The 23,961-nt window shown below is 41.2% G+C and overlaps 1 protein-coding gene across 6 annotated transcripts in view; it reads left to right on the forward strand.

Annotated features, from left to right (window-relative positions):
- Window positions 1–23,961, forward strand: part of ARHGAP10 (Rho GTPase activating protein 10) — a 250,366-nt gene that overhangs the window by 114,010 nt on the left and 112,395 nt on the right. For all 6 annotated transcript variants that reach the window (XR_005292731.2, XR_006280737.1, XR_006280736.1 and 3 more), the window contains 4 exons: window positions 11,962–12,068; window positions 13,889–13,983; window positions 20,807–20,888; window positions 22,204–22,246. Coding sequence is in view for 3 of the 6 variants with exons in the window: in XM_038400392.2 (XP_038256320.1) it covers window positions 11,962–12,068; window positions 13,889–13,983; window positions 20,807–20,888; window positions 22,204–22,246 (327 nt within the window). In the remaining 3 variants the exon portion in view is untranslated. The remainder of the gene's footprint in view (window positions 1–11,961; window positions 12,069–13,888; window positions 13,984–20,806; window positions 20,889–22,203; window positions 22,247–23,961) is intronic.

Genomic DNA, 23,961 nt, shown 5'->3' on the forward strand with positions numbered 1-23,961 from the left:
CTCACAGAAGATGCTCTAAGGCATCGCAACATAGGTAACAGCCAGCCCAGTAGCTGTTCTATCAACAGAGGCTTTATGAACCACCAAGATAGCACCAGAGAGTACAGCATAGCAGGTAGCCTGCTGCATCATCATCTCCTCTCCAAAACCAACTGCCTACCAAGAAGGCATTTTGCAGGGATGTTTGAGGGATGTCAACCAGTCCCAGCACATCCAGTCTCCTTCACCTTCTTTGGTGGCCGCCTGGCCAATTTCCTTTTGATGTGGCAATGTCTAACTTCAGACAAATGGGTTTTGGACATCAGCTTAGCTAGATACAATGATCGAATTCCTGTGTCTGCATTCCCCCAAACACCCTTCCCCATCCATTTTCAGAGACCCATCTCACAAGAGAATCCTCATGCAGGAGATAGAAGCCCTGATCTAGGTAGAGGCAATAGAGCCAGTACCTCCTTGAGACGGGGGAAGGGATTTTACTCCAAATACTTTCTAATACCCAAAATGACTGGGAGCTGGATCCTGGATCTCAGGCAGTTGAACATCTTCATCCGCCACTCAAGTCAGGATGATCACCTTAGTCTCTATAATACTCTCCGTAAACATTGACTACTGGTTTGCAGTTCTTGATTTAAGGATGCTTATTTTCGTATAGATATCTGCCCGCTGCACCTTGCGTTTTATGGTGGGCTCAGAACAATTACAGTACAAGGAGCTCCTCTTCAGCCTTTCCATGGCTCCAAATGTTTTCACAAAGGTCAAGTCTGTAGTAGCAGTGCTACCGTATATTTCCCTACCTGGATGACTGGCTCTTGAATCATAGAATATCAGGGTTGGAAGGGACCTCAGGAGGTCATCTAGTCCAACCACCTGCTCAAAGCAGGACCAATCGCCAACTAAATCATCCTAGCCAGGGCTTTGTCAAGCCTGATCTTAAAAACCTCAAAGGAAGGAGATTCCACCACCTCCCTAGGTAACACATTCCAGTGCTTCACCACCCTCATAGTGAAAAAGTTTTTCCTAATATCCAACTGAAACCTCCCCCACTGCAACTTGAGACCATTACTCCGTGTTCTGTCATCTGCTACCACTGAGAACAGTCTAGATCCATCCTCTTTGGAACCCCCTTTCAGGTAGTTGAAAGTAGCTATCAAATCCCCCCCTCATTCTTCTCTTCCGCAGACTAAATAATTCCAGTTCCCTCAGCCTCTCCTCATAAGTCATGTGTTCCAGTCCCCCAGTCATTTTTGTTGCCCTCCGCTTTCCAATTTGTTTATATTCTTCTTGTAGTGTGGGGCCCAAAACTGGACACAGTACTCCAGATGAGGCCTCACCAATGTCAAATAGAGGGGAATTATCATGTCCCTCGATCTGCTGGCAATGCCCCTACTTATACTGCCCAAAATGCTGTTAGCCTTCTTGGCAACAAGGGCACACTGTTGACTCATATCCAGCTTCTTGTTCACTGTAACCCCTAGGACCTTTTCTGCAGAACTGCTGCCTATCCATTCGGTCCCTAGTCTGTAGCGGTGCATGGGATTCTTCTGTCCTAAGTGCAGGACTCTGCACTTGTCCTTCTTGAACCTCATCAGATTTCTTTTGGCCCAATCCTCTAATTTGTCTAGGTCCCTCTGTATCCTGTCCCTACTCTCCAGCATATCTACCACTCCTCCCAGTTTAGTGTCATCTGCAAACTTGCTGAAGGTGCAGTCTGCGCCATCCTCCAGCTCATTAATAAAGATAATGAACAAAACTGGCCCCAGGACCAACCCTTGGGGCACTCGGCTTGATACCAGCTGCCAACTAGACATGGAGCCATTGGTCACCACCTGTTGAGCCCCATGATCTAGCCAGCTTTCTATCCACCTTATAGTCCATTCATCCAGCCCATACTTCTTTAACTTGCTGGCAAGAATACTGTGGGAGAAAAGCTTTGCTAAAGCCAAGGAATAACACGTCCACAAAGCCAGTTATCTCATCATAGAAGGCAATTAGATTAGTCAGGCATGACTTACCCTTGGTGAATCAATGCTGATTGTTCCTAATCACTTTCCTCTCCTCTAAGCGCTTCAGAATTGACTCCATGATTTTTCCAGGGACTGAGGTGAGGCTGACTGGCCTGTAGTTCCCCGGATCCTCCTCCTTCCCTTTTTTAAAGATGGGCACTACACTAGCCTTTTTCCAGTCATCCAGGACCTCACCTGATCACCATGAGTTTTTAAAGATAATGGCCAATGGCTCTGCAATCACATCCGCCAACTCCTTTAGCACTTTCAGATGCAGCGCATCCGGCCCCATGGACTTGTGCTCGTCCAGCTTTTCTAAATAGTCCTGAACCACTTCTTTCTCCACAGAGGGCTGGTCACCTCCTCCCCATGCTGTCCTGCCCAGTGCAGTAGTCTGAGAGCTGACCTTGTTCGTGATGACAGAGGCAAAAAAGCATTGAGTACATTAGTTTTTTCCATATCCTCTGTCACTAGGTTGCCTCCCTCATTCAGTAAGTGGCCCACACTTTCCTTGATTTTCTTCTTGTTGCTAACATACCTGAAGAAACCCTTCTTGTTATTCTTAACATCTCTTGCTTGCTGCAACTCCAATTATGATTTGGCCTTCCTGATTTCACTCGTCCATGCCCGAGCAATATTTTTATACTCCTCCCTGGTCATTTGTCCAATCTTCCACTTTAGTAAGCTTCTTTTTTGTGTTTAAGGGATGATTGTATAGGAAGTGCAGCTAGTACTCACTACCCTACTTGACCCTTTGCCAATTCTTGTACAAGTAAACCCAGGAAAGTCCATTTTAATACCCACAATGTCTATAACATTTATAGGAACAGTCCTGGATTCGGTTGCGGCCGGGGCCTACTTACCACAGGATAGGTTCTTGTGATGAAAGACCTTAAAATCCAATTTGACTCAGTAGTTAAATGACAGTCCAATCCTGCGTGGTCCTCAGAGGACACATGGCATCATGCACGTGTGACCCCCTTCACCAGGCTTTCCAAACCTGGCTGGGTGAGGGCTACATCCCAAACAAAGACTCCTTGGATAAGAGAGTCTCACTTTCTCCCAACATCTGGGCATATCTTACCTTGTGGGAGAAGAGCCACAGTGTTTGTGTGGGTTTCCTGTATACCTTCATCATGGACGAGTCTCTTCTAGGCTGGGGAGGGCCCCTGGATGACCAAGTTGCTCAAAGTTCCCAGACTCCAGAAGAGTCCATGTGCTACATCAACCTCCTTGAGCTACAATCACTATGCCAAGCATGCAAACAATTCCTTTCTACTCAGGTCAGACAATATGACCACTGTTTATTATATAAACAAACAGGAGGGAGCAAGGTCCAACCCACTATGTTTGGAGGCAATATGACTCTGGAATTGGTATATCCAACATAGATCACCCTTTCTGCAGTGCTACTCCTGGGCATAATGAACTCCCTAGCAGACAGTCTGAGCAGGAATTTTCACAAGGAATACAAATTGGTGCTCATGTGTCAGCGATCCAGCAGATATTTTGTCAATGGGGAATATCATCTTGGGACTACTTTGGCACTCAGTCAAACAAGAAGTGTGCTCAGCTTACTGCTCTCAGAACAGCTTGCTGCTGCGTCAGAAGGGATGCCTTCCTAACACAATGGTCAGGCCCATTGATATATGCCTTCTCCCCCATTCTCCTCCTACCATGTGTTGTGCTCAGAAAGATAAAGATGGACAAGGTGACAGTAGTCTTAATACCTCCTTGGTGGCCAAGACAGTTCTGGTTCATGATGGCTCTCCAGATGTTTTCCCTCCCCTGCTTCTACCTACTGTCATAGAATGGGGGTAGGACCAACAATCCAACCCAGCGTTCCTCTGCCTGGCTTTTGGATGGGCAATAAATTTAGAGAGAATCCTGCTTGAAGGTTCAAGCTATCATTCCAAATAGCAAGAATCCCTCTGTGAGGAAGTATTGCCAAATGGAAGAAGCATTTTCCCCCTCAATTTTTGAGGGGTAGGCATTTGACCTGAATTTCAGAAGTGCTGAGCAGTATTGTCTCTCATGGAAATTTAATGGGACTAGTCAGTGCTCAGTACCTCTGAAATCAGGCCAGTTAAATCTGAGGATTGCAGCTCTTATTCCATAGTTCAGCTGTGTGCTTTCATTCTCTAGCTGTGTTCTTACTGTTTAATAAAGTAGGCTGAATGTTGGACAGCAAATATCATGAATCCTGTTGTGCTGATACACAGGTGTTATTCAAAGAACATCCTATTGATGCATTCCAGTACACACAATCCAACTTTCAGTGTACTTAAATTACTAATAAGTTGTAGTGATCTTAATCCTGGACAAATGGCTGTGAATTCAAATGTTGGCTTTTAAACAAGTCTAATCATTTTAAAAAATCTGATTTAAAGTTTTAAAAATATTCACACTCTTAATGTTGAGTTTTGTCTAACCTGAGGTTGGTACTCTCTCAATGAGTTAATAATGGTGATTAATTGCATAATCAGAGGAACATCTTGTACGATGCAAATGAGGGCATGTATAAAGTGAGTGTCTCACGTATTGAAGATTCTACATACTCCTTGAAAGGATTCACAGTCATTGCTTCATACTTCTGACTGTATTACATACTCGTCCAGAAAAAGTGTTTTAAACTCACCAACACTGAGGAATCATCCCAATGACTCCATTCTCTAAGAAAACACTGTTTTGGGTCCTTGTTTCCTTTCTTTTCCTATTTTGCCTTATTTAAAAATAATTCTCAAATAAGTTTGTGTATTTTAATTTTTTAAATGCCTTTCCCCCGTCCATAGATGCCAAATGTATAGATTTATTTTTGTTTCAATGTAAGCATTGACAGCTAAACTATAGGAATTATTAAGCACATTGATTCTTTTATATCAAACCCAAAATCATGTGAAAAGGTTTAGGGATATTTATGGGAGTTCAGGAATCTTGGAGAGCTAATGCTGCCCAGACTGTGTCCCACTGAGTGAAGGATTGGCAGCTGACTAGGAATCTGGGAGCAGCACTTTTTTTCCCCAGCTGGTCTCTCCTTTAATATAGATGTGTAGTCTATGTAGACTGCTTATCCGGGCAAACAACGTTTCCTGACCAGCTTACACTTCTGTTCAAATCAGTATGGAACTTTATGTGCTTGGATGTAGTCTCCCTGGACTGCACCCGAATTTAATTGACTATCCTTTAGGCATTTCTACTACATATGTTAAATAATAATGAAGTGCCTATAGCAGATAAATGTGGTACCTAGCTACTTACCAATATCAGAATAACCAAATTTATTAAAAACATCCTGATCCACATTTAAAAAAATACTCTATGGTCCAAAACAGTAAACAAATATAAAACTATACTCTCAAGGCTGACTGGACCAAAAAAAGCTATGAATATGAATGTGATCTCACTAAATTTAGGCTTTGACCAGGATCAGATTGGGTGGGAGGAAGAGCTGATTCTCCCAAGCTGTGCTTACTCACCACACTTATATGCTGAGGTCTTGGCTCCCTTGCTAAGATCATATGCTGGGCTGGACTCCTGCCTTCCTGAGTTTCTGTCCCAGCAAATAGTCAGGTTGCAGCAGTAAAGGCTCCTTACTACTCACAAGGCAGGAATTTCTGCAATGGCAGTTCCTGCTGGTTCCATTGTCAATTGATCTCTGCTGGGGGAAGTGATGCGGTAGCAAGCTGGGCTTGTTTTTTTATGTTCCAGCTTGCCAGCTGCACTTTTGATTTTGGTGCTCTGGTTCTGGCTGGCTGCCGATACCAATGTCATAAGTTTAGGAGAAAAATGGTGGCTGGCTCAGAAGTGAGTATGCACCGTGTTACCAATGTGTATGCCTAGTTCAAGCCATAGCTGTGACATTTGAAAGGGTCAGTGAAAGGGGCTTTAGAGAATTTCCATTTCTGATGTTCAAAAAGCTGAGTTTCAGGCTTCAACAGCTGAGATGCCCTTGCTGATCTCAGCTGTTGCCATAGAGCATAACATAAGGTGGTCTCTAAAATAACTGGGGTTTATATCATGTAGGTTTTTAAAGATGATTACTGGCACCGGGATTGTAGCCAGAACCAGGTGATGTAGAGTTTGAAGCACTGGTCTTCTGTACTATTAATGACCAATCCTACTCAAAGTTGGTCTGTACCAGCTAAGTTTCCAGGGACTCATCAAAGACTAAATACAGTAAAGTATATTATAGTGAAAGGCCTGGAAGCGACAAAGGCATGAATAGCTACAGCAATGTCTGTATTGCAGATAAAAGATCCCAGGATACGTCTACACTACGAAATTAGGTCGAAATTATAGAAGTTGATTTTTAGAAATCGATTTTATACAGTCAATTGTGTATGTCCACAAGTGTATTAAGTTGGTGGAGTGCATCCTCACTATTGTGGCTAGCATCGACTTATTGAGTGGTGCACTGTGGGTAGCTATCCTACAGTTTCCGCAGTCTCCGCCGCCCATTGGAATTCTGGGTTAAGCTCCCAATGCCTGATAGGGCAAAAACATTGTAGCAGGTGGTTTTGGGTACATGTCATCAGTCGCCCCTCCCTTCATGAAAGCAACGGCAGACAATTGTTTCGTGCCTTTTTTCCGTGTAGATGCCATACTGCTTTCAGAAGACGGTGCAGTAGGACCGCTAACCGTCGTCATTCACTGTTTCCGCTGCAACTCTGCTCTGCTGCTATTGTCTCAATAGTGAATTTCTCCATGTTGTCTGCCATGGGCTCCCGGGTACGTGTGTTCTTCCTCGGGAAACGTGCATGGTGCTAACAGTCGTCCTCCACCACTTCCGCTGAAACTCTGCTCTCCTGCTCTCATGAATCCACCTTGCAGGTCCTCTCATCATTCTTTATAAATATCTATTCTCGTGGCATCCATCGTCAGCCACCACTTCCGCTGCAAATCTGCTCTCCTGCAGACACCATACCACGGCAAGCATGGAGCCTGCTCAGATTACTGCTGCAGTTATGAGCATTGTAAATACCTCATGCATTATCCTGCAATATGTGCAGAACCAGAACCTGCAAAAGCAGGTGAGAAGGTGACGGCAGCGTAGTGACAAGAGTGATGAGGACATGAACACAGACTTCTCTCAAAGTACGGGCCCCAGCAGTTTGGATATCCTAGTAGCAACGGGGCAGGCTAATGCCGTGGAACGCCGAATCTGGGCCCGGGAAACAAGCACAGACTGGTGGGACTGCATAGTGTTGCAGGTCTGGGATTATTCCCAGTGGCTGCGAAACTTTCGCATGCGTAAGGGCACTTTCATGGAACTTTGTAACTTGCTTTCCCCTGCCCTGAGGCACAAGAATACCAAGATCAGAGCAGCCCTCACAGTTCACATTCGAGTGGTGATAGCCCTCTGGAAGCTTGCAACGCCAGACAGCTACCTGTCAGTCAGTAATCAATTTGGAGTGTGCAAATCTACTGTGGGGGTTGCTGTGATCCAAGTAGCCAACGCAGTCACTGAGCTGCTGCTATCAAGGGTAGTGACTGGGAAACGTGCAGGTCATAGTGGATGGCTTTGCTGCAATGGGATTCCCTAACTGTGGTGGGGCGATAGACGAAATGCATATCCCTATCTTGGGACTGGACCACCTTGGCAGCCAGTATGTAAACCGCAAGGGGTACTTTTCAATGGTGCAGCAAGCACTGGTGGATCACAAGGGACGTTTCACCAACATCAACGTGGGATGGCCGGGAAAGGTACATGATGCTCTCATCTTCAGGAACTCTGGTCTGTTTGAAAAGCTGCAGGAAGGGACTTACTTCCCAGACCAGAAAATAACTGTTGGGGATGTTGAAATGCCTATAGTTATCCTGGGGGACCCAGCTTACCCCTTATTGCCATGGCTCAGGAAGTCATACACAGGCACCCTGGACAGTAGAATCATAGAATCATAGAATATCAGGGTTGGAAGGGACCCCAGAAGGTCATCTAGTCCAACCCCCTGCTCAAAGCAGGACCAAGTCCCAGTTAAATCATCCCAGCTAGGGCTTTGTCAAGCCTGACCTTAAAAACCTCTAAGGAAGGAGATTCTACCACCTCCCTAGGTAACGCATTCCAGTGTTTCACCACCCTCTTAGTGAAAAAGTTTTTCCTAATATCCAATCTAAACCTCCCCCATTGCAACTTGAGACCATTACTCCTCGTTCTGTCATCTGCTACCATTGAGAACAGTCTAGAGCCATCCTCTTTGAAACCCCCTTTCAGGTAGTTGAAAGCAGCTATCAAATCCCCCCTCATTCTTCTCTTCTGCAGACTAAACAATCCCAGCTCCCTCAGCCTCTCCTCATAAGTCATGTGCTCTAGACCCCTAATCATTTTCGTTGCCCTTCGTTGTACTCTTTCCAATTTATCCACATCCTTCCTGTAGTGTGGGGCCCAAAACTGGACACAGTACTCCAGATGAGGCCTCACCAGTGTCGAATAGAGGGGAACGATCACGTCCCTCGATCTGCTCGCTATGCCCCTACTTATACAACCCAAAATGCCATTGGCCTTCTTGGCAACAAGGGCACACTGCTGACTCATATCCAGCTTCTCGTCCACTGTCACCCCTAGGTCCTTTTCCGCAGAACTGCTGCCGAGCCATTCGGTCCCTAGTCTGTAGCGGTGCATTGGATTCTTCCATCCTAAGTGCAGGACCCTGCATTTATCCTTATTGAACCTCATTAGATTTCTTTTGGCCCAATCCTCCAATTTGTCTAGGTCCTTCTGTATCCTATCCCTCCCCTCCAGCGTATCTACCACTCCTCCCAGTTTAGTATCATCCGCAAATTTGCTGAGAGTGCAATCCACACCATCCTCCAGATCATTTATGAAGATATTGAACAAAACGGGCCCCAGGACCGACCCCTGGGGCACTCCACTTGACACCGGCTGCCAACTAGACATGGAGCCATTGATCACTACCCGTTGAGCCCGACAATCTAGCCAGCTTTCTACCCACCTTATAGTGCATTCATCCAGCCCATACTTCCTTAACTTGCTGACAAGGGGAGCAGTAGTCAGGAGCAGTTCAACTACAGGCTGAGCAAGTGCAGAATGGTGGTAGAATGTGCATTTGAATGTTTAAAAGCAGGCGCAGTTTACTGACTCAGTTAGACCTCAGCGAAACCAGTATTCCCATTGTTATTGCTGCTTGCTGTATGCTCCACAATATCTGTGAGAGTAAGGGGGAGATGTTTATGGTGGGGTGGGAGGTTGAGGCAAATTGCCTGGCCGCTAATTATGCGCAGCCAGACACCAGGGCGATTAGAAGAGCAGAGCAGGGCATGCTGCGCATCAGAGAAGCTTTGAAAACCACTTTCATGACGGGCCAGGCTACAGTGTGACACTTCTGTTTGTTTCTCCTTGATGAAAACCCTCCCACTTGGTTCACTCTACTTCCCTGTAAGCCAATCGCCTTCCCCGCTTCTATCACTGCTTGCAGAGGCAATAAAGTAATTCATCACACAAATAAGGGGATAACTGCCAAGGTAACCCGGGAGGGATGGGGGAAGAGGGAAGCACGGTGTGGGGTGGTGGATGAGGGGAGGAGGCAAGGACAAGGCCACACTGCACTTCAGAACTTATTGAATGACAGCCTTCTGTTGCTGGGACAGTCCTCTGGGGTGGAGTGGTTGGGTGCCTGGAGCGGTCCCCCCCTCGCCCCCCGTGTTCTTGGGCATCTGGGTGAGGAGGCTATGGAACTTGGGGAGGAGGGCGGGTGGTTACACAGTGGCTGCAGCAGCAGTCTGTGCTCATGTTGCCTTTCCTGCAGCTCCACCAGACGCAGGAGCATATCAGTTTGATCTCCCAGTGGCCTAAGCATTGCATCCTGCCTCCTATCATCACACTGCTGCCACCTCTCCTCTTGCTCCCGCAACCTCTCATCTTGCTCGTCCCGCCTATCTTCGTGTTCATTTTCTGCTTTCCTGGATGGACTCTGTCATTGTTTGCCTCCACACATTCTGCTGAGATCTTTCAGTGCAGACGGACTGCATGAGCTCAGAGAACATTTCATCTCGAGTGTGGGTCTTTTTGCCTTCTTATCTGCACTAGCCTCTGGGACGGAGATGATGGGGGAGCACTGAAACATTTGCAGCTGCGGGAGGAAAAAAATGGAAGAGTAGTGTTTAAAAAGACACATTTTAGAGAACAATGGATAGACTCTTTCACGGTGAACCAAGCTGTTAACATTACATAGCACATGTGCTTTCGGTACAAGGTCACATTTTGCCTCTTATATTGAGAGCCTGCTGGTTTGGTGTGAGAGATCACACACGCAGGGCCAGGCAAAAGAATTCGGCTTGCAGGCAGCCATGGTAAGACACAGTCTTTCGTCGTCTTCATAAGAATTGTTTCAAACAGCAGCGCCCTCCTTTCCCATACCAAGCACCCGTTGGCTATTTAAAAGGAGGGGCTGCAGTTTTTGGGTTAATGTGCAGCACAAACCCAACTAACTCTCTCTCCCCCACCCCAATTCTCTGGGATGATTACTTCGCCCCTCCTCCCACCGCGTGACTAGTATCGGAAGATCGGAAGATCACTGCCAGCCAAACGCGAACAGCTCAGCGTGAACTGCCTGCATGCAGCTCATCATAGAAGCAGCATGTCTGGGGCTCAAACCTGGAGTGGCCGTTTGCCTCTTTGGTTTTTTGGTAGGCTTGCCTGAGTTCCTTAATTTTCATGCGGCACTGCTGCGGGTCCCTGTTATAACCTCTGTCCATCATGCCCTTGGAGATTTTTTCAAATAAAAATTTGCATTTCGTCTTTTGGAATGGAGTTCTGATAGCACGGATTTGTCTCCCCATACGGCAATCAGATCTGGTACCTCCTGTTTGGTCCATGCTGGAGGTCTTTTGCAATTCTGGGACCGCATGGTCACCTGTGCGGATGAGCTCTGCATGGTCACCTCTGCTGATGAGCTCGCCACGCTGGCCAAACAGGAAATGAAATTCAAAAGTTCCCGGTGCTTTTCCTGTGTACCTGGCTGGAGCATCTGAGTTGAAAGTGCTGTCCAGAGCGGTCACAATGGAGCACTCTGGGATAACTCCCAGAGGGCAATACCTTCGAATTGCATTCACACTACCCCAAGTTCGACCCGGCGATGTCGATTTCAGCGCTAATCCCCTGTTGGGGAGGAGTACAGAAATCGATTTTAAGAGCCCTTTAAGTCGACAAAAATGGCTTCGTCGTGTGGACGGGTGCAGGGTTAAATCGATCTAACACTGCTAAATTTGACCTAAACTCATAGTGTAGACCAGAGCTCAGTTTCTCTTGTAAAAGATGAAGGTGAGCATGAGCCATGTTGTAGTATTCTGTGGTATGTGTTTGACTTGCTGGCCTTTCTTGCATTGGATAGAATGAAAAATATCTGTGGAACCAAATGTGCCTAGGTGTGTTCAAATTCAAGTTACTCAAAATTTGTTTTTGTTTTTTTTATCTCTTAATCTGAAATTCATATTGGAACTCAAATTCACTTATTCAAAACAGATTATCCAAAGTTCTGGATACCCTCACTTCCAGGAAGTTGGATAAGCAGAATTTACCTGTATATAATGATGTATCAGAGAGCATTTTGTTTTAGAACTAGGATTATATGATGAGTTTACTGCTTAATTGCTTCTGAACACACCTAATGTGCCCTGCAATTCCTTGATTTCATTGAAAGCAATTGTATGGGCAAAAATGCTTTTGTCTAGCAGTGAAGGAGGTAAGATGGAGATGCATCTAGTAAGAAATGTTTTCCATTAGATTGTAAATATCAGTAAGAATAGAATACATAATGCAATAGTGTACAGATCACTAAACACAGGCTAACATTTATTATGATTTGACAGCAATATTGCTTGACTTTGTAACTTGATACATTTAGGAATGTAATGATAGGTTAAGTAGATTTTTGTAAAATGGGAAGAGCAGCAAAACATCTTAAATAATAAGACATAGTTAATGCTTTGATTTTTCTTTAAGGGCCTGCCCCATTTGGCTCCAGTTGGGTAAAACATTACTGCATGTATAGGAAGGAGACAAAGAAGTTCACCATGATCCCATTTGAACACAGGTCAGGAGGGAAAATTGTAAGTACATTTCATTATACTTCTTCATGCCCTGTATCTAAATGAGAGGATATGTTAGGTAAGATATGTCAAATATATTTTCTATGCAGTTCACAATTTGCCCTCTAAGGACATTAAGCTAAAATAATGCAATGGTTTAATAGATAAGGATTCTGTAGAAGTTTTAGTTGCTTAGTGTTGGAAAAGTAGAAAACATATGAGAGCTAAAATACACCTAATGTGCCTTTCATGTGTAGTTTTCACTAAGGGGATTTAAAGTTTTTAGTCTGATTGTAACCAAGTGTGAACTGAGAAAGTACAGTTGCTTTAGGTTTCTCACTTATACTCTCCATCCAAATTTTTCTTCCAAGGCACGTAGACAGGAGAGCTGGCGGCGGGGGAAGGAGGGGTTAGGTTTGGAGGCTTTTAAATAATTCTTAAAATGGAATGCAATTTGCACGGACAATCAGAAAAATAATTTAAGCTTTCCTTGATGCATCTAGAACATTCAGGAGTCAGTCCTTTGCTGAATGACCTTAATTCTCATTGAATCGATTGGGAATTGAGGGCACTCAGCATTTTTCAGGGCCTGGCATTCAGTGATGGCATTAGTATGAGTGAAATATGTTTTTGTTACAGAAATAATAAATTTGAAGATGAAAAAAGCGTTTTAGATCTCCCAGTCAATCTTTCTGCAGATGCAGCTTCCTGATCTGTTTAGTTTTAATAGTCCTCACGGGTTGGACCTCCATTGAAGATTATTTCCATGTATGCTTGGTAGACAGGAGGATCTTTTCATCATTCTTAGTAAAACATATTTCTTTAAATGTATTGGGAAATTTTTTTTCATAAGTGCCTAACTGACTTCAGAGCATAAGTGCTATTGGAAGTCTATAGCACTTAAGCTCCTAAGTCATGTAGACACTTTTGTAAATTTACACTCTAACTTATAGCGACTGTAATAGGCTATTTTAGTTAACCTAATGAAATATGTAATCATGCACTAAAAAGTTTCTAAAGAGACACCAGCAAGGCAGCTAAGCCAAAAAATGTGACCTGTTGTTCTGTCTGGCATTTGTCCTTTTTTGAAGATCTCCCCTTCTTCAACCCCACAGTGTAATTTATTCTTTCAAACCAAAGCTTCATGCACCTAGAAATGTTAAAATTAATTAAAATGCATAACGTACTGTCCACCACACAAAACTAATGGCTGCATGTTCTGATACAGGAGAGTGCCTCATGCAGTAGCTTATTGAAAATCAGTCACAGTTTATTTCATGTATTTGATTTTTGGATGCTGTAAGGATGAGTTTGCAAATGTGCTCTGAACACACAGGGAGTTTTGAAGATAACACCTGCTATAAAATGCAAATTTCATGGTACTGTAGGTCCCTTTTTTGTCCTAACTACTTTAATTGTAGCCATTTAAAGTGGAATTTGGAATATTGCCATGTCTGGGAAAAAATGTTGCAGTGAAAGTTGCTTTTACAATATGTCTGCATTGATGTTGCAATGGGTGCAACATTCTGATTTTTTTTTTACAATGTTTTTATTCATTTAAACTACCAAATTTCAAATAAAAGACGCACTGTATTGCTGCAGATGTATAAGATGTATAAAATAGCCTTGGTTTTTGAGGCTTCTGCAGTAACATGTTTAGATTTTAAAGACCTGAATGGCAGCCATAACTGAATTCCATTGCATATGTCGGTTTCAATCCAGCTTTTGCTTTTACTTTAATATAGGTTTATCATATTCAGGTTTCATCACTTGGCTTACAGAAGCTTTGGATTTCAGTTTTGTTATTACATCAAGCATATAAAAAAATCTCTTGTTTATAGGGTGATGGGGACGTTTTCCTCCTTACATGCTGTACCAAAAGAAATATGGATACTATAGACAGGCGTTTCTGTTTTGACATAGAAGCTGCAGACAGGTAAGCTGGTAAAATACACTAAAGAAAGCATCAGGGTAAATGTTAATAATAACTTGGATTTTATATACTGCCTCTCCTTGCGAGGATCTCAGATGCATAGTAATAAAACGACTTCCTGCAAGGAAATCATCATTAGAGGAATATCCAAGCAAGGCAGTCTTGGCTTATTGTTTAGCTTGAATTATCCAAAGTTGTGAGGCAATAAGAATCTACCTTCAAATGCAGGCATTGCCTGAGGTTTTCACTTTGAAGAAAAAGCATAAAAGAAACACATTCTTTCTTGGCTCATGCATTATGGTTCTTTGTGCACACTAGGAATATGTACAATAATAATGATAAAGTGGTGGCTGTAACTTTATTTGAAGCACATATAGCTGTGATGGAAGACAAGGGTCATTATGGATTATCCATACATTCATGGCCACTCCATGTCACAGACCTTGTTTTCCAAAAATGTCTCATCACCAAAAGCCCAAATATTGGGTTCTCTGTTACTTCAACGTTAGAGGGAAGAAGCCCATGGAGAATTACAGTTTCTTGTAATTTGTTGTATGCTGGTCACTGAAATGAAAGGCATATTACCAAACTACATTTTGGCTAAGTTAGAACCAGGCAATTTAGTCTTATTATGGGATGCAAAGGCAATATAAAAGTAACATACAGTAGCTCCTCAGAGTTACAAACATCAGAGTTACGAACTGACTGGTCAACCACACACCTCCTTTGAAACCAGAAGTACAAAATCAGGCGGCAGCAGAGGACTCCCCTGCCCGCCAGGCCCCCCAAAAAAAGAAAAGAAAAAAGCAAATATAGTACAGTATTGTGGTAAACATAAACTATTAAAAAAGGGAAAAATTAAAAAGATTTGACAAAGTAAGAAAACTCTGTGCTTGTTTCATTTAAATTAAGATGGATAAAAGCAACATTTTTCTTCTGCATAATGAAGTTTTAAAACTGTATTAAGTCAATGTTAAGTCTTAAACTTTTGAAAGAAGAACCATAACTTTTTGGTCAGAGTTATAAACAACCTCCATTCCCGATGTATTCATAACTCTGAGGTTCTACTGTACTAATTTTTCATTACAGGGCATGATACATCCCATACAATGCTGCAACCATCTCTCCTGTGTGACTCCATTTGCGTTCTACTGGGTTATCTCAAACTCAGGAAACTGTGTACTCATTTTGCCTATCAGATAAATCTAATATTTTAAAATATGTCAAATTTTATGTTTTCCACCTCAACTGGTCTTCATTCAGTGTCAGGGTGGGAGAATCCAGTTTAGAAGGGCATTGTGATTAAAAATACTTCTTTGATCAAGATGTATTCCATTGATTAATCAGTTCTCTCTCTGCACTGGACTGGAGTAGGTCTAGTATGAAATGCTACTTGGAATGTAGGAGAGTCTCATCAATTCCCAGTTATGGGTTTCAGGCTCCAAAATATTAAATTTAAACTGCATATTGGAGGTCAGCTTTATAGATGAGGTGATCAAATATAACCCAAACTCCCTTAACTGATGCATCATTGTGTATCCTGGGGTAGAGACTTCCCATTGTGCCTTGTGTCTGTAACACCCTATTAATCAGCATGAATAGAGCCCTGCACAGATACAAAATTTGTATCTGCATCCGATCTGCAAACATGGTCTGCGGATATAAAGTGGATATGATTTGCAGGGCTCTCTAAACGTGATTTAGTGGTTAATATGGAATCTGCATTTGTCTGTCTCTGACACATGCAAATTGTCATCTTTATTAAGCCCTATGCCAGGGTGGAACATGTTTATAATACCCTACCAAGTCTCAGGGAAGCTACAGTTTTTATTCCTAACTCTCTGTTACACTTCCATGAGTGTGGAGAAATCCATAGATTCTAGAAAAATGTTTTAAAATCAGAGCTGGATTATTTTTTAAAAAGTTACTTTGCTCTTTGCCATTCTCTGTCACTCTGGCAAGTCTTCTGATGATGTGACACTGATGCATTCTTTGTGACCTTATGCACAGAGTAATCTGTCACTTTCTGTGATATTTCTCTAACATTTTTCTGACTTTGCCCTTTTGCAGCTCTTGCCTTCTAGCCCATCCAACTTACTCCCTGAGCTTGCCAATTAATGCCATTCTAACCTGACATATGGTATGAAAACTTAATTCTTCAAATTCTTCAGTCTTGTGTGCTCATTGCCGCTGAGCCGGAATGGAGCATGTTTGGCTGACCTGCAAAACAATTTTTCATGCCCATCTTCCCCCTGTAAAATTGAACCAATTCCTGTTCACTGTAACCAGTACACAAGGCTGCCTCTTGTGGTATTGAGATGTAACTGGTTAAAAGATAGGAAACAAAGGGTAGTAATAAATGGTCATTGTGGATAGTTCTCTGAAAACATCCACTCAATGTGCAGCAGCAGTGAAAAAAGCAAAGAGACTGTTGGGAGTCATTAAGAAAGGGATAAATAAGAAGACAGAAAATATCATTTTGCTTCTATATAAATCCATGGTACTTCTACTTTTTGAATGCTGTTTGAGATGTGGTCACCCCATCTCAAAAAGATACATTGGAATTGGAAAAGGTTCAGAAAAGGACAACAAAAATGATTAGGGGTATGGAATGGCTGCCATATGAGGAAAGATGAATAAGACTGGGACTTTTCAGCTTGAAAAAGAGATGACTGAGGGGGGCTATGGTAGAGGTCTATAAAATCATGACTGGTGTGGAGTAAGTAAATAAGGAAGTGTTATTTACTCCTCCTCATAACACAGGAACTAGGAGTCACCAAATGAAATTAATAGGCAGCAGGTTTAAAATAAATAAAAGGAAGTATTTTTTTACACAGTGCATAGTCAACCTGTGGAACTCCTTGCCAATGGATGTTGTGAAGGCCACGTCTATAACAGGTTAAAAAAAGAACTAGATAAGTTCATGGAGGATAGGTCCATCAATGGCTATTAGCCAGGATGGACCCAGATGGTGTCTCTAACCTCTGTTTGCCAGCATATGGGAATGGGTGACAGGAGATGGATCACTTGATTACCTTGATTCATTCCCTCTGGGACACCTGGAATTGGCTAGTGTCAGAAGACAGGATACTGGGTTAGATGGACCTTTGGTCTTATCAGTATGGCTGTTCTTGTGTACCCCTTGTGGATAGAGGCTGTGCTGGCTACTCAGTAGAGGCACTGTCTCAGCTGGTGTAGGGGCTTAGCAACTGCCCTAGCTTCATTAGTAGCAGTCTGGACAGCACTGCTGTGTATTTCTCAGACATCTCTCCCACCAAAGTAGTCAAAAGACTAACCATTGGTCATGGGTTCTGTTTGTCCCCATGGTTTGGATACAGGGAATGACCAATGATTTTTAGGAAAGAGTCTCAGGTTTAGCAATCAATTGACTTCTGTTTTGTTTTCAAAGCTCTCGTAACAAGAAACTAACTCTCATTTTCTTTTAATCAGAAAGCTATGATTGTCCTTTATCCTTATCAGAATCCAAGCTGTAGGTTTTATGGGTTCCAAAACTTGCCTCACGCTAACAACACTAGATAACAATTCTTCTGATTTAATATCTCGTGTCACATTTGATGCTTTTCTACTTTCAAATATGAACAACATAAGAATGGGTTTGTGCTATGGGAATCTGTTTAATGCTTTGAAGTACTCTAATTTCTTGAGAAATAGTTAAACATTAATGTACTTGTCATTACAGTAACAGTGGAAGATGTGAGTAGTTTGAGTATTTAACATTTTTCGGATCAGTGGACAGATAGTACAAATTTCCTTATTTCATACTGTTTATATGTCTGCAAGATACATACTTTTTTGACTTTGCAGTGATACCTGCACTTCTCCATAAAAAGATTTATTCTAGCCTACTGTACCCTGTTTCATCCTGATAAGAGGTTTTTCATCACTGTAGTCTTATGCCCTGATGATGCAATAGACCTTGACTGCCCAAGAAATTTTTTTTCCCCTGCATTGTTAGCAGTTGATTTTGTTCCACCAGAAGTAGCAGTGGTGGAAGTTCTAGTGTAGGCTATGTTCCCTGACTGCACTAATATTCCAGTAGTTGTGGTGGTAGTAGTGGCTAATTTTAAGAAATGAGACCTTAAATATAGACCGCCTTTGTGGAGGAGGGGAAGGAATAAATATCTCTCCTAGACTAGCTTTGTACCAATACAGAACACGAATGATTCTCCTGATATGCTGCTAAGGGAGGGAGGGGAAGAGAGAGAGAGTGTGTTTTAGTGCTTTCACTTCACTTTTGTAATTCTAGTGAAGAGGAGGAGCATTTGCATTATGTAAAAGCGATATACTGGGTTTTTACTTTCACTAATAAAATGGCGATAAGAGAAGACGTTGAAGTATTATGTGGTCCTTTTGCTAGTTCAGCCATTTCCCTGCTTTTCTTTCCTTGCAGAATTATTCCGTTTTGTACATTTAGTATGGTTGAAACTGAATAATACTAAATGTCCGGTTTAAGCCCTGGAAAGTCTGTTTCTCCCCCCATCTCCTCCATCTTACTTCTTCTATTCATATCTGTATTTTCTTGTATTTAGCCACAAAGGGTATAAGATGCACACATTTAATTAAGTTCTGCTGAAGGCTTTTTTTTATGGTTTATTTTTATATCTGCTAGGGGGAAGCAGTGTTTTTCAGGAGAGTAGGATACCTCTTGTATGCACAGTGATCGTACCCTCACTTTAATAGATCTAAAGAGAAATGTTTATGCCATTTGCAGTTCGTTTCCATAATTATAATTGGCTCCCCTGAGTTTAGCATTGGCTCAGAGGAAGGACAATTAAAAAAAAAAATCTGAGGCAGGGAGCTTCCATTTACTACAGTATCTTGAATCCCTGGATTGTATGGGTATTTTGACCTGATGTGTAATCCAAAGGGATGCACTGACCGTAATTCCTATCTGCACAGTGCTATGCTGAAATTAATTTGGAAAATCAAAACTTAGTTCAATTGGAAGGCAGAAAGAAAAAGGATTGAGGCATATTATATTTATAAATATGGTATTCAGTGGCAGGGTGTGTTAGGGGGCTTATTCCTTTACCCGCTTACTTCCCTGGTCCTTCTCGCATGAACAGAGAGCAACAATGCCCGAAGTCCAAAGGTGCAAACAATTAAATGTTTATTGGGGTGAACTTCCAGCAAGCATGATTCGAGTTTCCTTCCTTAGTGTCTCCCTTCCCAGCTCTGATACCACAGAGTCTTACCTGTGTCCCTGTTACCATTCTTCGCCCCCCACTCTCCGTAGCAACACATGATTCCAATTTCCCCACCCTCATTCCCTGTTCCCATTCCCCCCCTTAGCAAAACATGATTCCAATTTCCCCACCCCCATTCCCTGTTCCCATTCCCACCCCTTACTTCCTGATTGACTGCAGCCTATATAGTAAAACTTGAGTTCTGCTTAGCTGTACCTTAACCAATAATTTTCCTGAAATTTAACTAACCAATCCTAATCATGTTATAACATGATTTTTTAACCAATTATATCCCACCACCTTAATTAGTAGTTTACACCTGGCAAAATTAATTATACAGCAGACAGAAACAATCACAGAACCAGACAGAGACCATGCAAATAAACAATAGCAAAGTGGGAACTATAATGACAAAGCAATACAGAAGTGAGGATTTCACAATTACATCTATAAAGACATAAGGGTTTCCCAGCTGTGTCTGTTGATAAGTGAGTTCTTACCAAACAGAAAACTATTAAACTAAACTTCCTTTTACATCCTCTAGGCTCTTCCCTTTCTCTGGCGGTGATAGATCAGATCACCTTTCTAACAGCCCCAGATTGCCTTATTTCAATGTGACCAGTTTGGAATGTGAGGATGTGACCTTTCGCTTCCCAGCTTATGGCTGCCTCTGCTGCTTAGCCAAAGGCCTTAGCCTAAGAACAGGGCCTCAGACTGTCACAGTAAGAGAAGGCCCTTACACCAGCAGACAGTGATTTTGATTCTTTCCTTTATACCTCTAGAACTAGCTCAGTGATAAGAATACACCTAAATTCTTAGAGTATAGGCCTTTACAGACAGGCCTGAATATCTATATCCTAACGCGGTGAATGTGATACACATTTTTTAATTGGCAGGAAAGTAATTACCAGCATCACTACTCCTGCTTCATTGCAGCTGTTAACTTCCCTGGCACTTCGTTTCTTTACTAAGCTTCACAATTATTTATTTTTAAAAGTTCCCTCATACTCTATTAAAAAAAAAGTTAGATTTACACTAATCTCTATTTACTAATCTCTACATCCCAAAATTCAGACTATCTTCACTTGTTAGGAAAATTTTAATCGCTGAATTTTGTAATGAGGTATTATATTAAGACTTAATTACTCTTTATAAAATGTATTATAGAATATTTACTAGAATACTCTAGAGTATTGGCACAAATAATTAAAACTGAACTCTACATTTCAAATAAATTAACAAAGTAATATTTTTGTACAATAGCCCTGATCTTGTATATCTTGTAATTCACAAAATTCAGTAATTCTCAGTTGTTGGTGAAATTAATGAACTTCTACTTTAAATAAGTAGTTTATAGTGGATTGTTATTTTTTTTTTCTGGCTGCCTAATTTGCAGAATGGCTGTTCACTTTGGAGATACAGTTGATTTCTCAGTACCTCAATTTTAAGGGTGAACAATGTTCTGTAATATAGCATACACAAAAAAGAAGTTTGTTCTTGGACAGTGAATTTTGTGATGGTGATGGCAATGCTGTTCAAAAAGAGGAAAAATTGATGTTATATGTACTGGCTAATAAAAAGACAAATATAGTTATTTTCCTTTATTGGTGTTCCTGTAGATCTGTTACTCCTGTGACCATGCAAGCATTTTCTGAGGAGGACAGGAAACTGTGGATGGAAGCCTTGGATGAAAAAGAAGCTGTAAGAATATAATATATGGATTATTTGTAATGATGATCATGTTTTCTGCAGGCCTTATATACCAGGATTACGTAATTCTGCAAAATGATAGATTTACTGAAAGAGAGTATCAGTGAAATAAAACATTAGCACAGGATAGAGGTCTGTAAAGATTGTGGTGAAGCTGTGCTGTTTCATTTTTGTAACAGCAAAAACTGATTTTATAGATTCCATTACAATGATGATATCACTATTCTAGGTAATGGCTAGTGTAGACTTAATCACTTTTCCTGATAACAATCTAAGCTATTCAAATAGACTTGCATGAGCAGTCGTGTGACAATATTTCTATAAGCTTAAAAGTGTACTGTACACTGGAAAATAATAGGTCTTACTTGAAAATGATTTTATTTTTTAATCTCTTCGTGATTGAACAGTTGTCCTGTTTTTGGTCCATATCAAAATACCTTAGACATGGGATGGAGTTGCAGTTAGGATACAGCACTGGATTATTCATGTTGTTATATTTGAGTATTCAGATCTAGGGTTTAGGTTTGCAAGCCAAGAATAGTGGGACTTGATAGTAGGTATTATTATTTCTGTGTCACAACAGATAATTCCTGTGAAATAAAAAATTCTTTTCTTTACCCCTTTTTTGTCAGCATAATAGCAAAAGCTTTTTAAAGTTGTGAATAGCTCCAGTTATAATTCACCAGGACTTGATTTACCCAACAGAATTCAGCAGTTAAATATATATAATGTTGAGTTGCCAATAGTTCTGGAAAATCTAATTGAAAAATGTTGTTTCTGGTTGGGTTGACATTAAAATTTGCATCTACCTCAGCTGCCATTTTGCCACTAGGGAGATGTAATACAAGTGCCTCATGCCTCCAATGTCCTCTCTAGGATGAGCTCTCTGGCCTGATTACATCTTTCATGAATGCACAGCAGTCAGCCAGGTAGTCTGCCCATAGAGAAGAATGGGGGTGTGGGGCACCTTAACTACAACTCTTGTAAGGCTCTGGGGCAACTTAAGTGGTTGCAGTTTAATGTTGATCGAACCTAAAATGAAATGTGTTGTTCCAAAAAAGTTTAGATAGTTTGACTCTTCATGCTCTTTGGAACAAACACAAATGTCAAATATATGAATTCCCCATGGGCTGGAAATTGTTATTCAAGCCGCTCTAGGCTAATGTACTGTATCAAGAAGGCCCAGTATTTGTTAGCAATCAAGTGCTGCAGTTGTGCCTATTTGGCATTAAGCAGGAACCATCTTGGTTCTGTTCTTAGGAACTTGTTTACTGCAGAGCATTAAATTTTTGTATTTTTCTATTAGCTGTTCATCAATTTGAATAGAGCCAACACAAGACAGGAGGGAAGTAAGTACCTGGATCTGCTATAAAACTTATATTTATTATATTAAATATGTTAATATTTTAATAAATATTGATTTATTTTATTAAACTATAAAATATTTAACATTTTAATTCTGAAATGCATAGATAAAAATGTTTTACAAGAAATTGTACACTTTTAAAAAGAACTCAATTTTAATCCCTTTGGTTCTGATTCTGAAAACTCGTATGCACATCCTTAACTTGACTAATATAAATCATCCCACAGAAGTTAATGGTTCCTCTCACAGGAGTAAGCACAGGCATAGATGCGTGTAGTATTGGGGTCTAAGTTCACACCTGCTTTGAGAAAAACTATCCCATTGTTCTTGTCAACTCATTTCATACTATAAGTGCCTTAAGGGTACAACTTACTTCTAAACATTACAAAACTTTACTGGTTGAGATTATATTTGTATGGAAATCAGAAAATTAAATGATATGGCATTGGAAATCATAACTTAGTCACATTGCACACATATATAAAAACAGCATAAAGTCTAAATTCTTATGTAGTAGTATAAAATACTGTAGATTTGCAAGAGTAGTGAGTTAATGTAGCAGTGAGAATCAAAACTTGTGTGTCCTCAAAATCTGAACCGTAACCTGGCATTATAAAAGATATTTTTTTAATTGTTTACCCTTTCCTATGGAGAAAGAGGTAGTGATGAATGTTGAAACGGATATTTAATGGCCCACAGCTGGGCAGATTGTTACAAGTACCAGTGAAAATTCGGATTCAATTTGCTCAATGCACAGCAGTTTATTGGAGAAAGGATTACACAAGCAGTAAAAGATTACATAATATGTCTTCTTAATAAGCCTCAATTCCCCAAGCATAAACCCTCAGTAACTATGTTGGCCTTACACAGAATCTTGATTGGCACACAAAGCAGGTGTAGCTACCAGTCTTGGATGGAGACTTGACTCTTCTCTTCTCTCCTCTCCTCAGTTACTTGGTCTGTCAAATGTCTCCTGAAGCAGGGTCTTGGGTTACCTCAAGGTCCTCTGGTTCAAAAGTCCTACAAAGGTCCCTCATAACAGGTTGTTGGCTACCCTGAGACCCTCTGTCTTACAGCATTACAGACCTCTTCAGATGTTAATTGGTGAACTAACTAACTCTGCTTAGCATTTATACCTTTTGTTCTCAGAGGAGTCACATGTCCCAGAAATATTTCATTACTAGGGCTGTCAAGCGATATAAAAAATTAATTGTGATTAATCACACTGTTAAACAATAATAGAATACCATTTATTTAAATACTTTGGGATGTTTTCTACATTTTCAAATATATTAATTTAAGTTACAACACAGAATACGAAGTGTACAGTGTTCACTTTGTATTTATTTTTGATTACAAGTGTTTGCACTGTAAAAAGACAAAAGAAATAGTATTTTTCAATTCACCTCATACAAGTATTGTAGTGCAATTTCTTTATCATGAAAATTGAACTTACAAATATAGAATTATGTACCAAAAAACTGCATTCAAAAATAAAACAACATAAAATTTTAGAGCCCACAAGTCCACTCAGTCCTACTTCTTGTTCAGACAAACAAGTTTGTTTACATTTGCAGGAGATAATGCTGCCTGCTTCTTGTTTACAATGTCACCTGAAAGTGAGAACAGGCATTCTCATGGCATTGTTGTAACCCACATCACAAGATATCTACATGCCAGATGTGCTAAAGATTGATA

This window comes from Dermochelys coriacea, chromosome 4 (genome assembly GCF_009764565.3).
Source record: "Dermochelys coriacea isolate rDerCor1 chromosome 4, rDerCor1.pri.v4, whole genome shotgun sequence".
Taxonomy (NCBI): Eukaryota; Metazoa; Chordata; order Testudines; family Dermochelyidae; genus Dermochelys; species Dermochelys coriacea.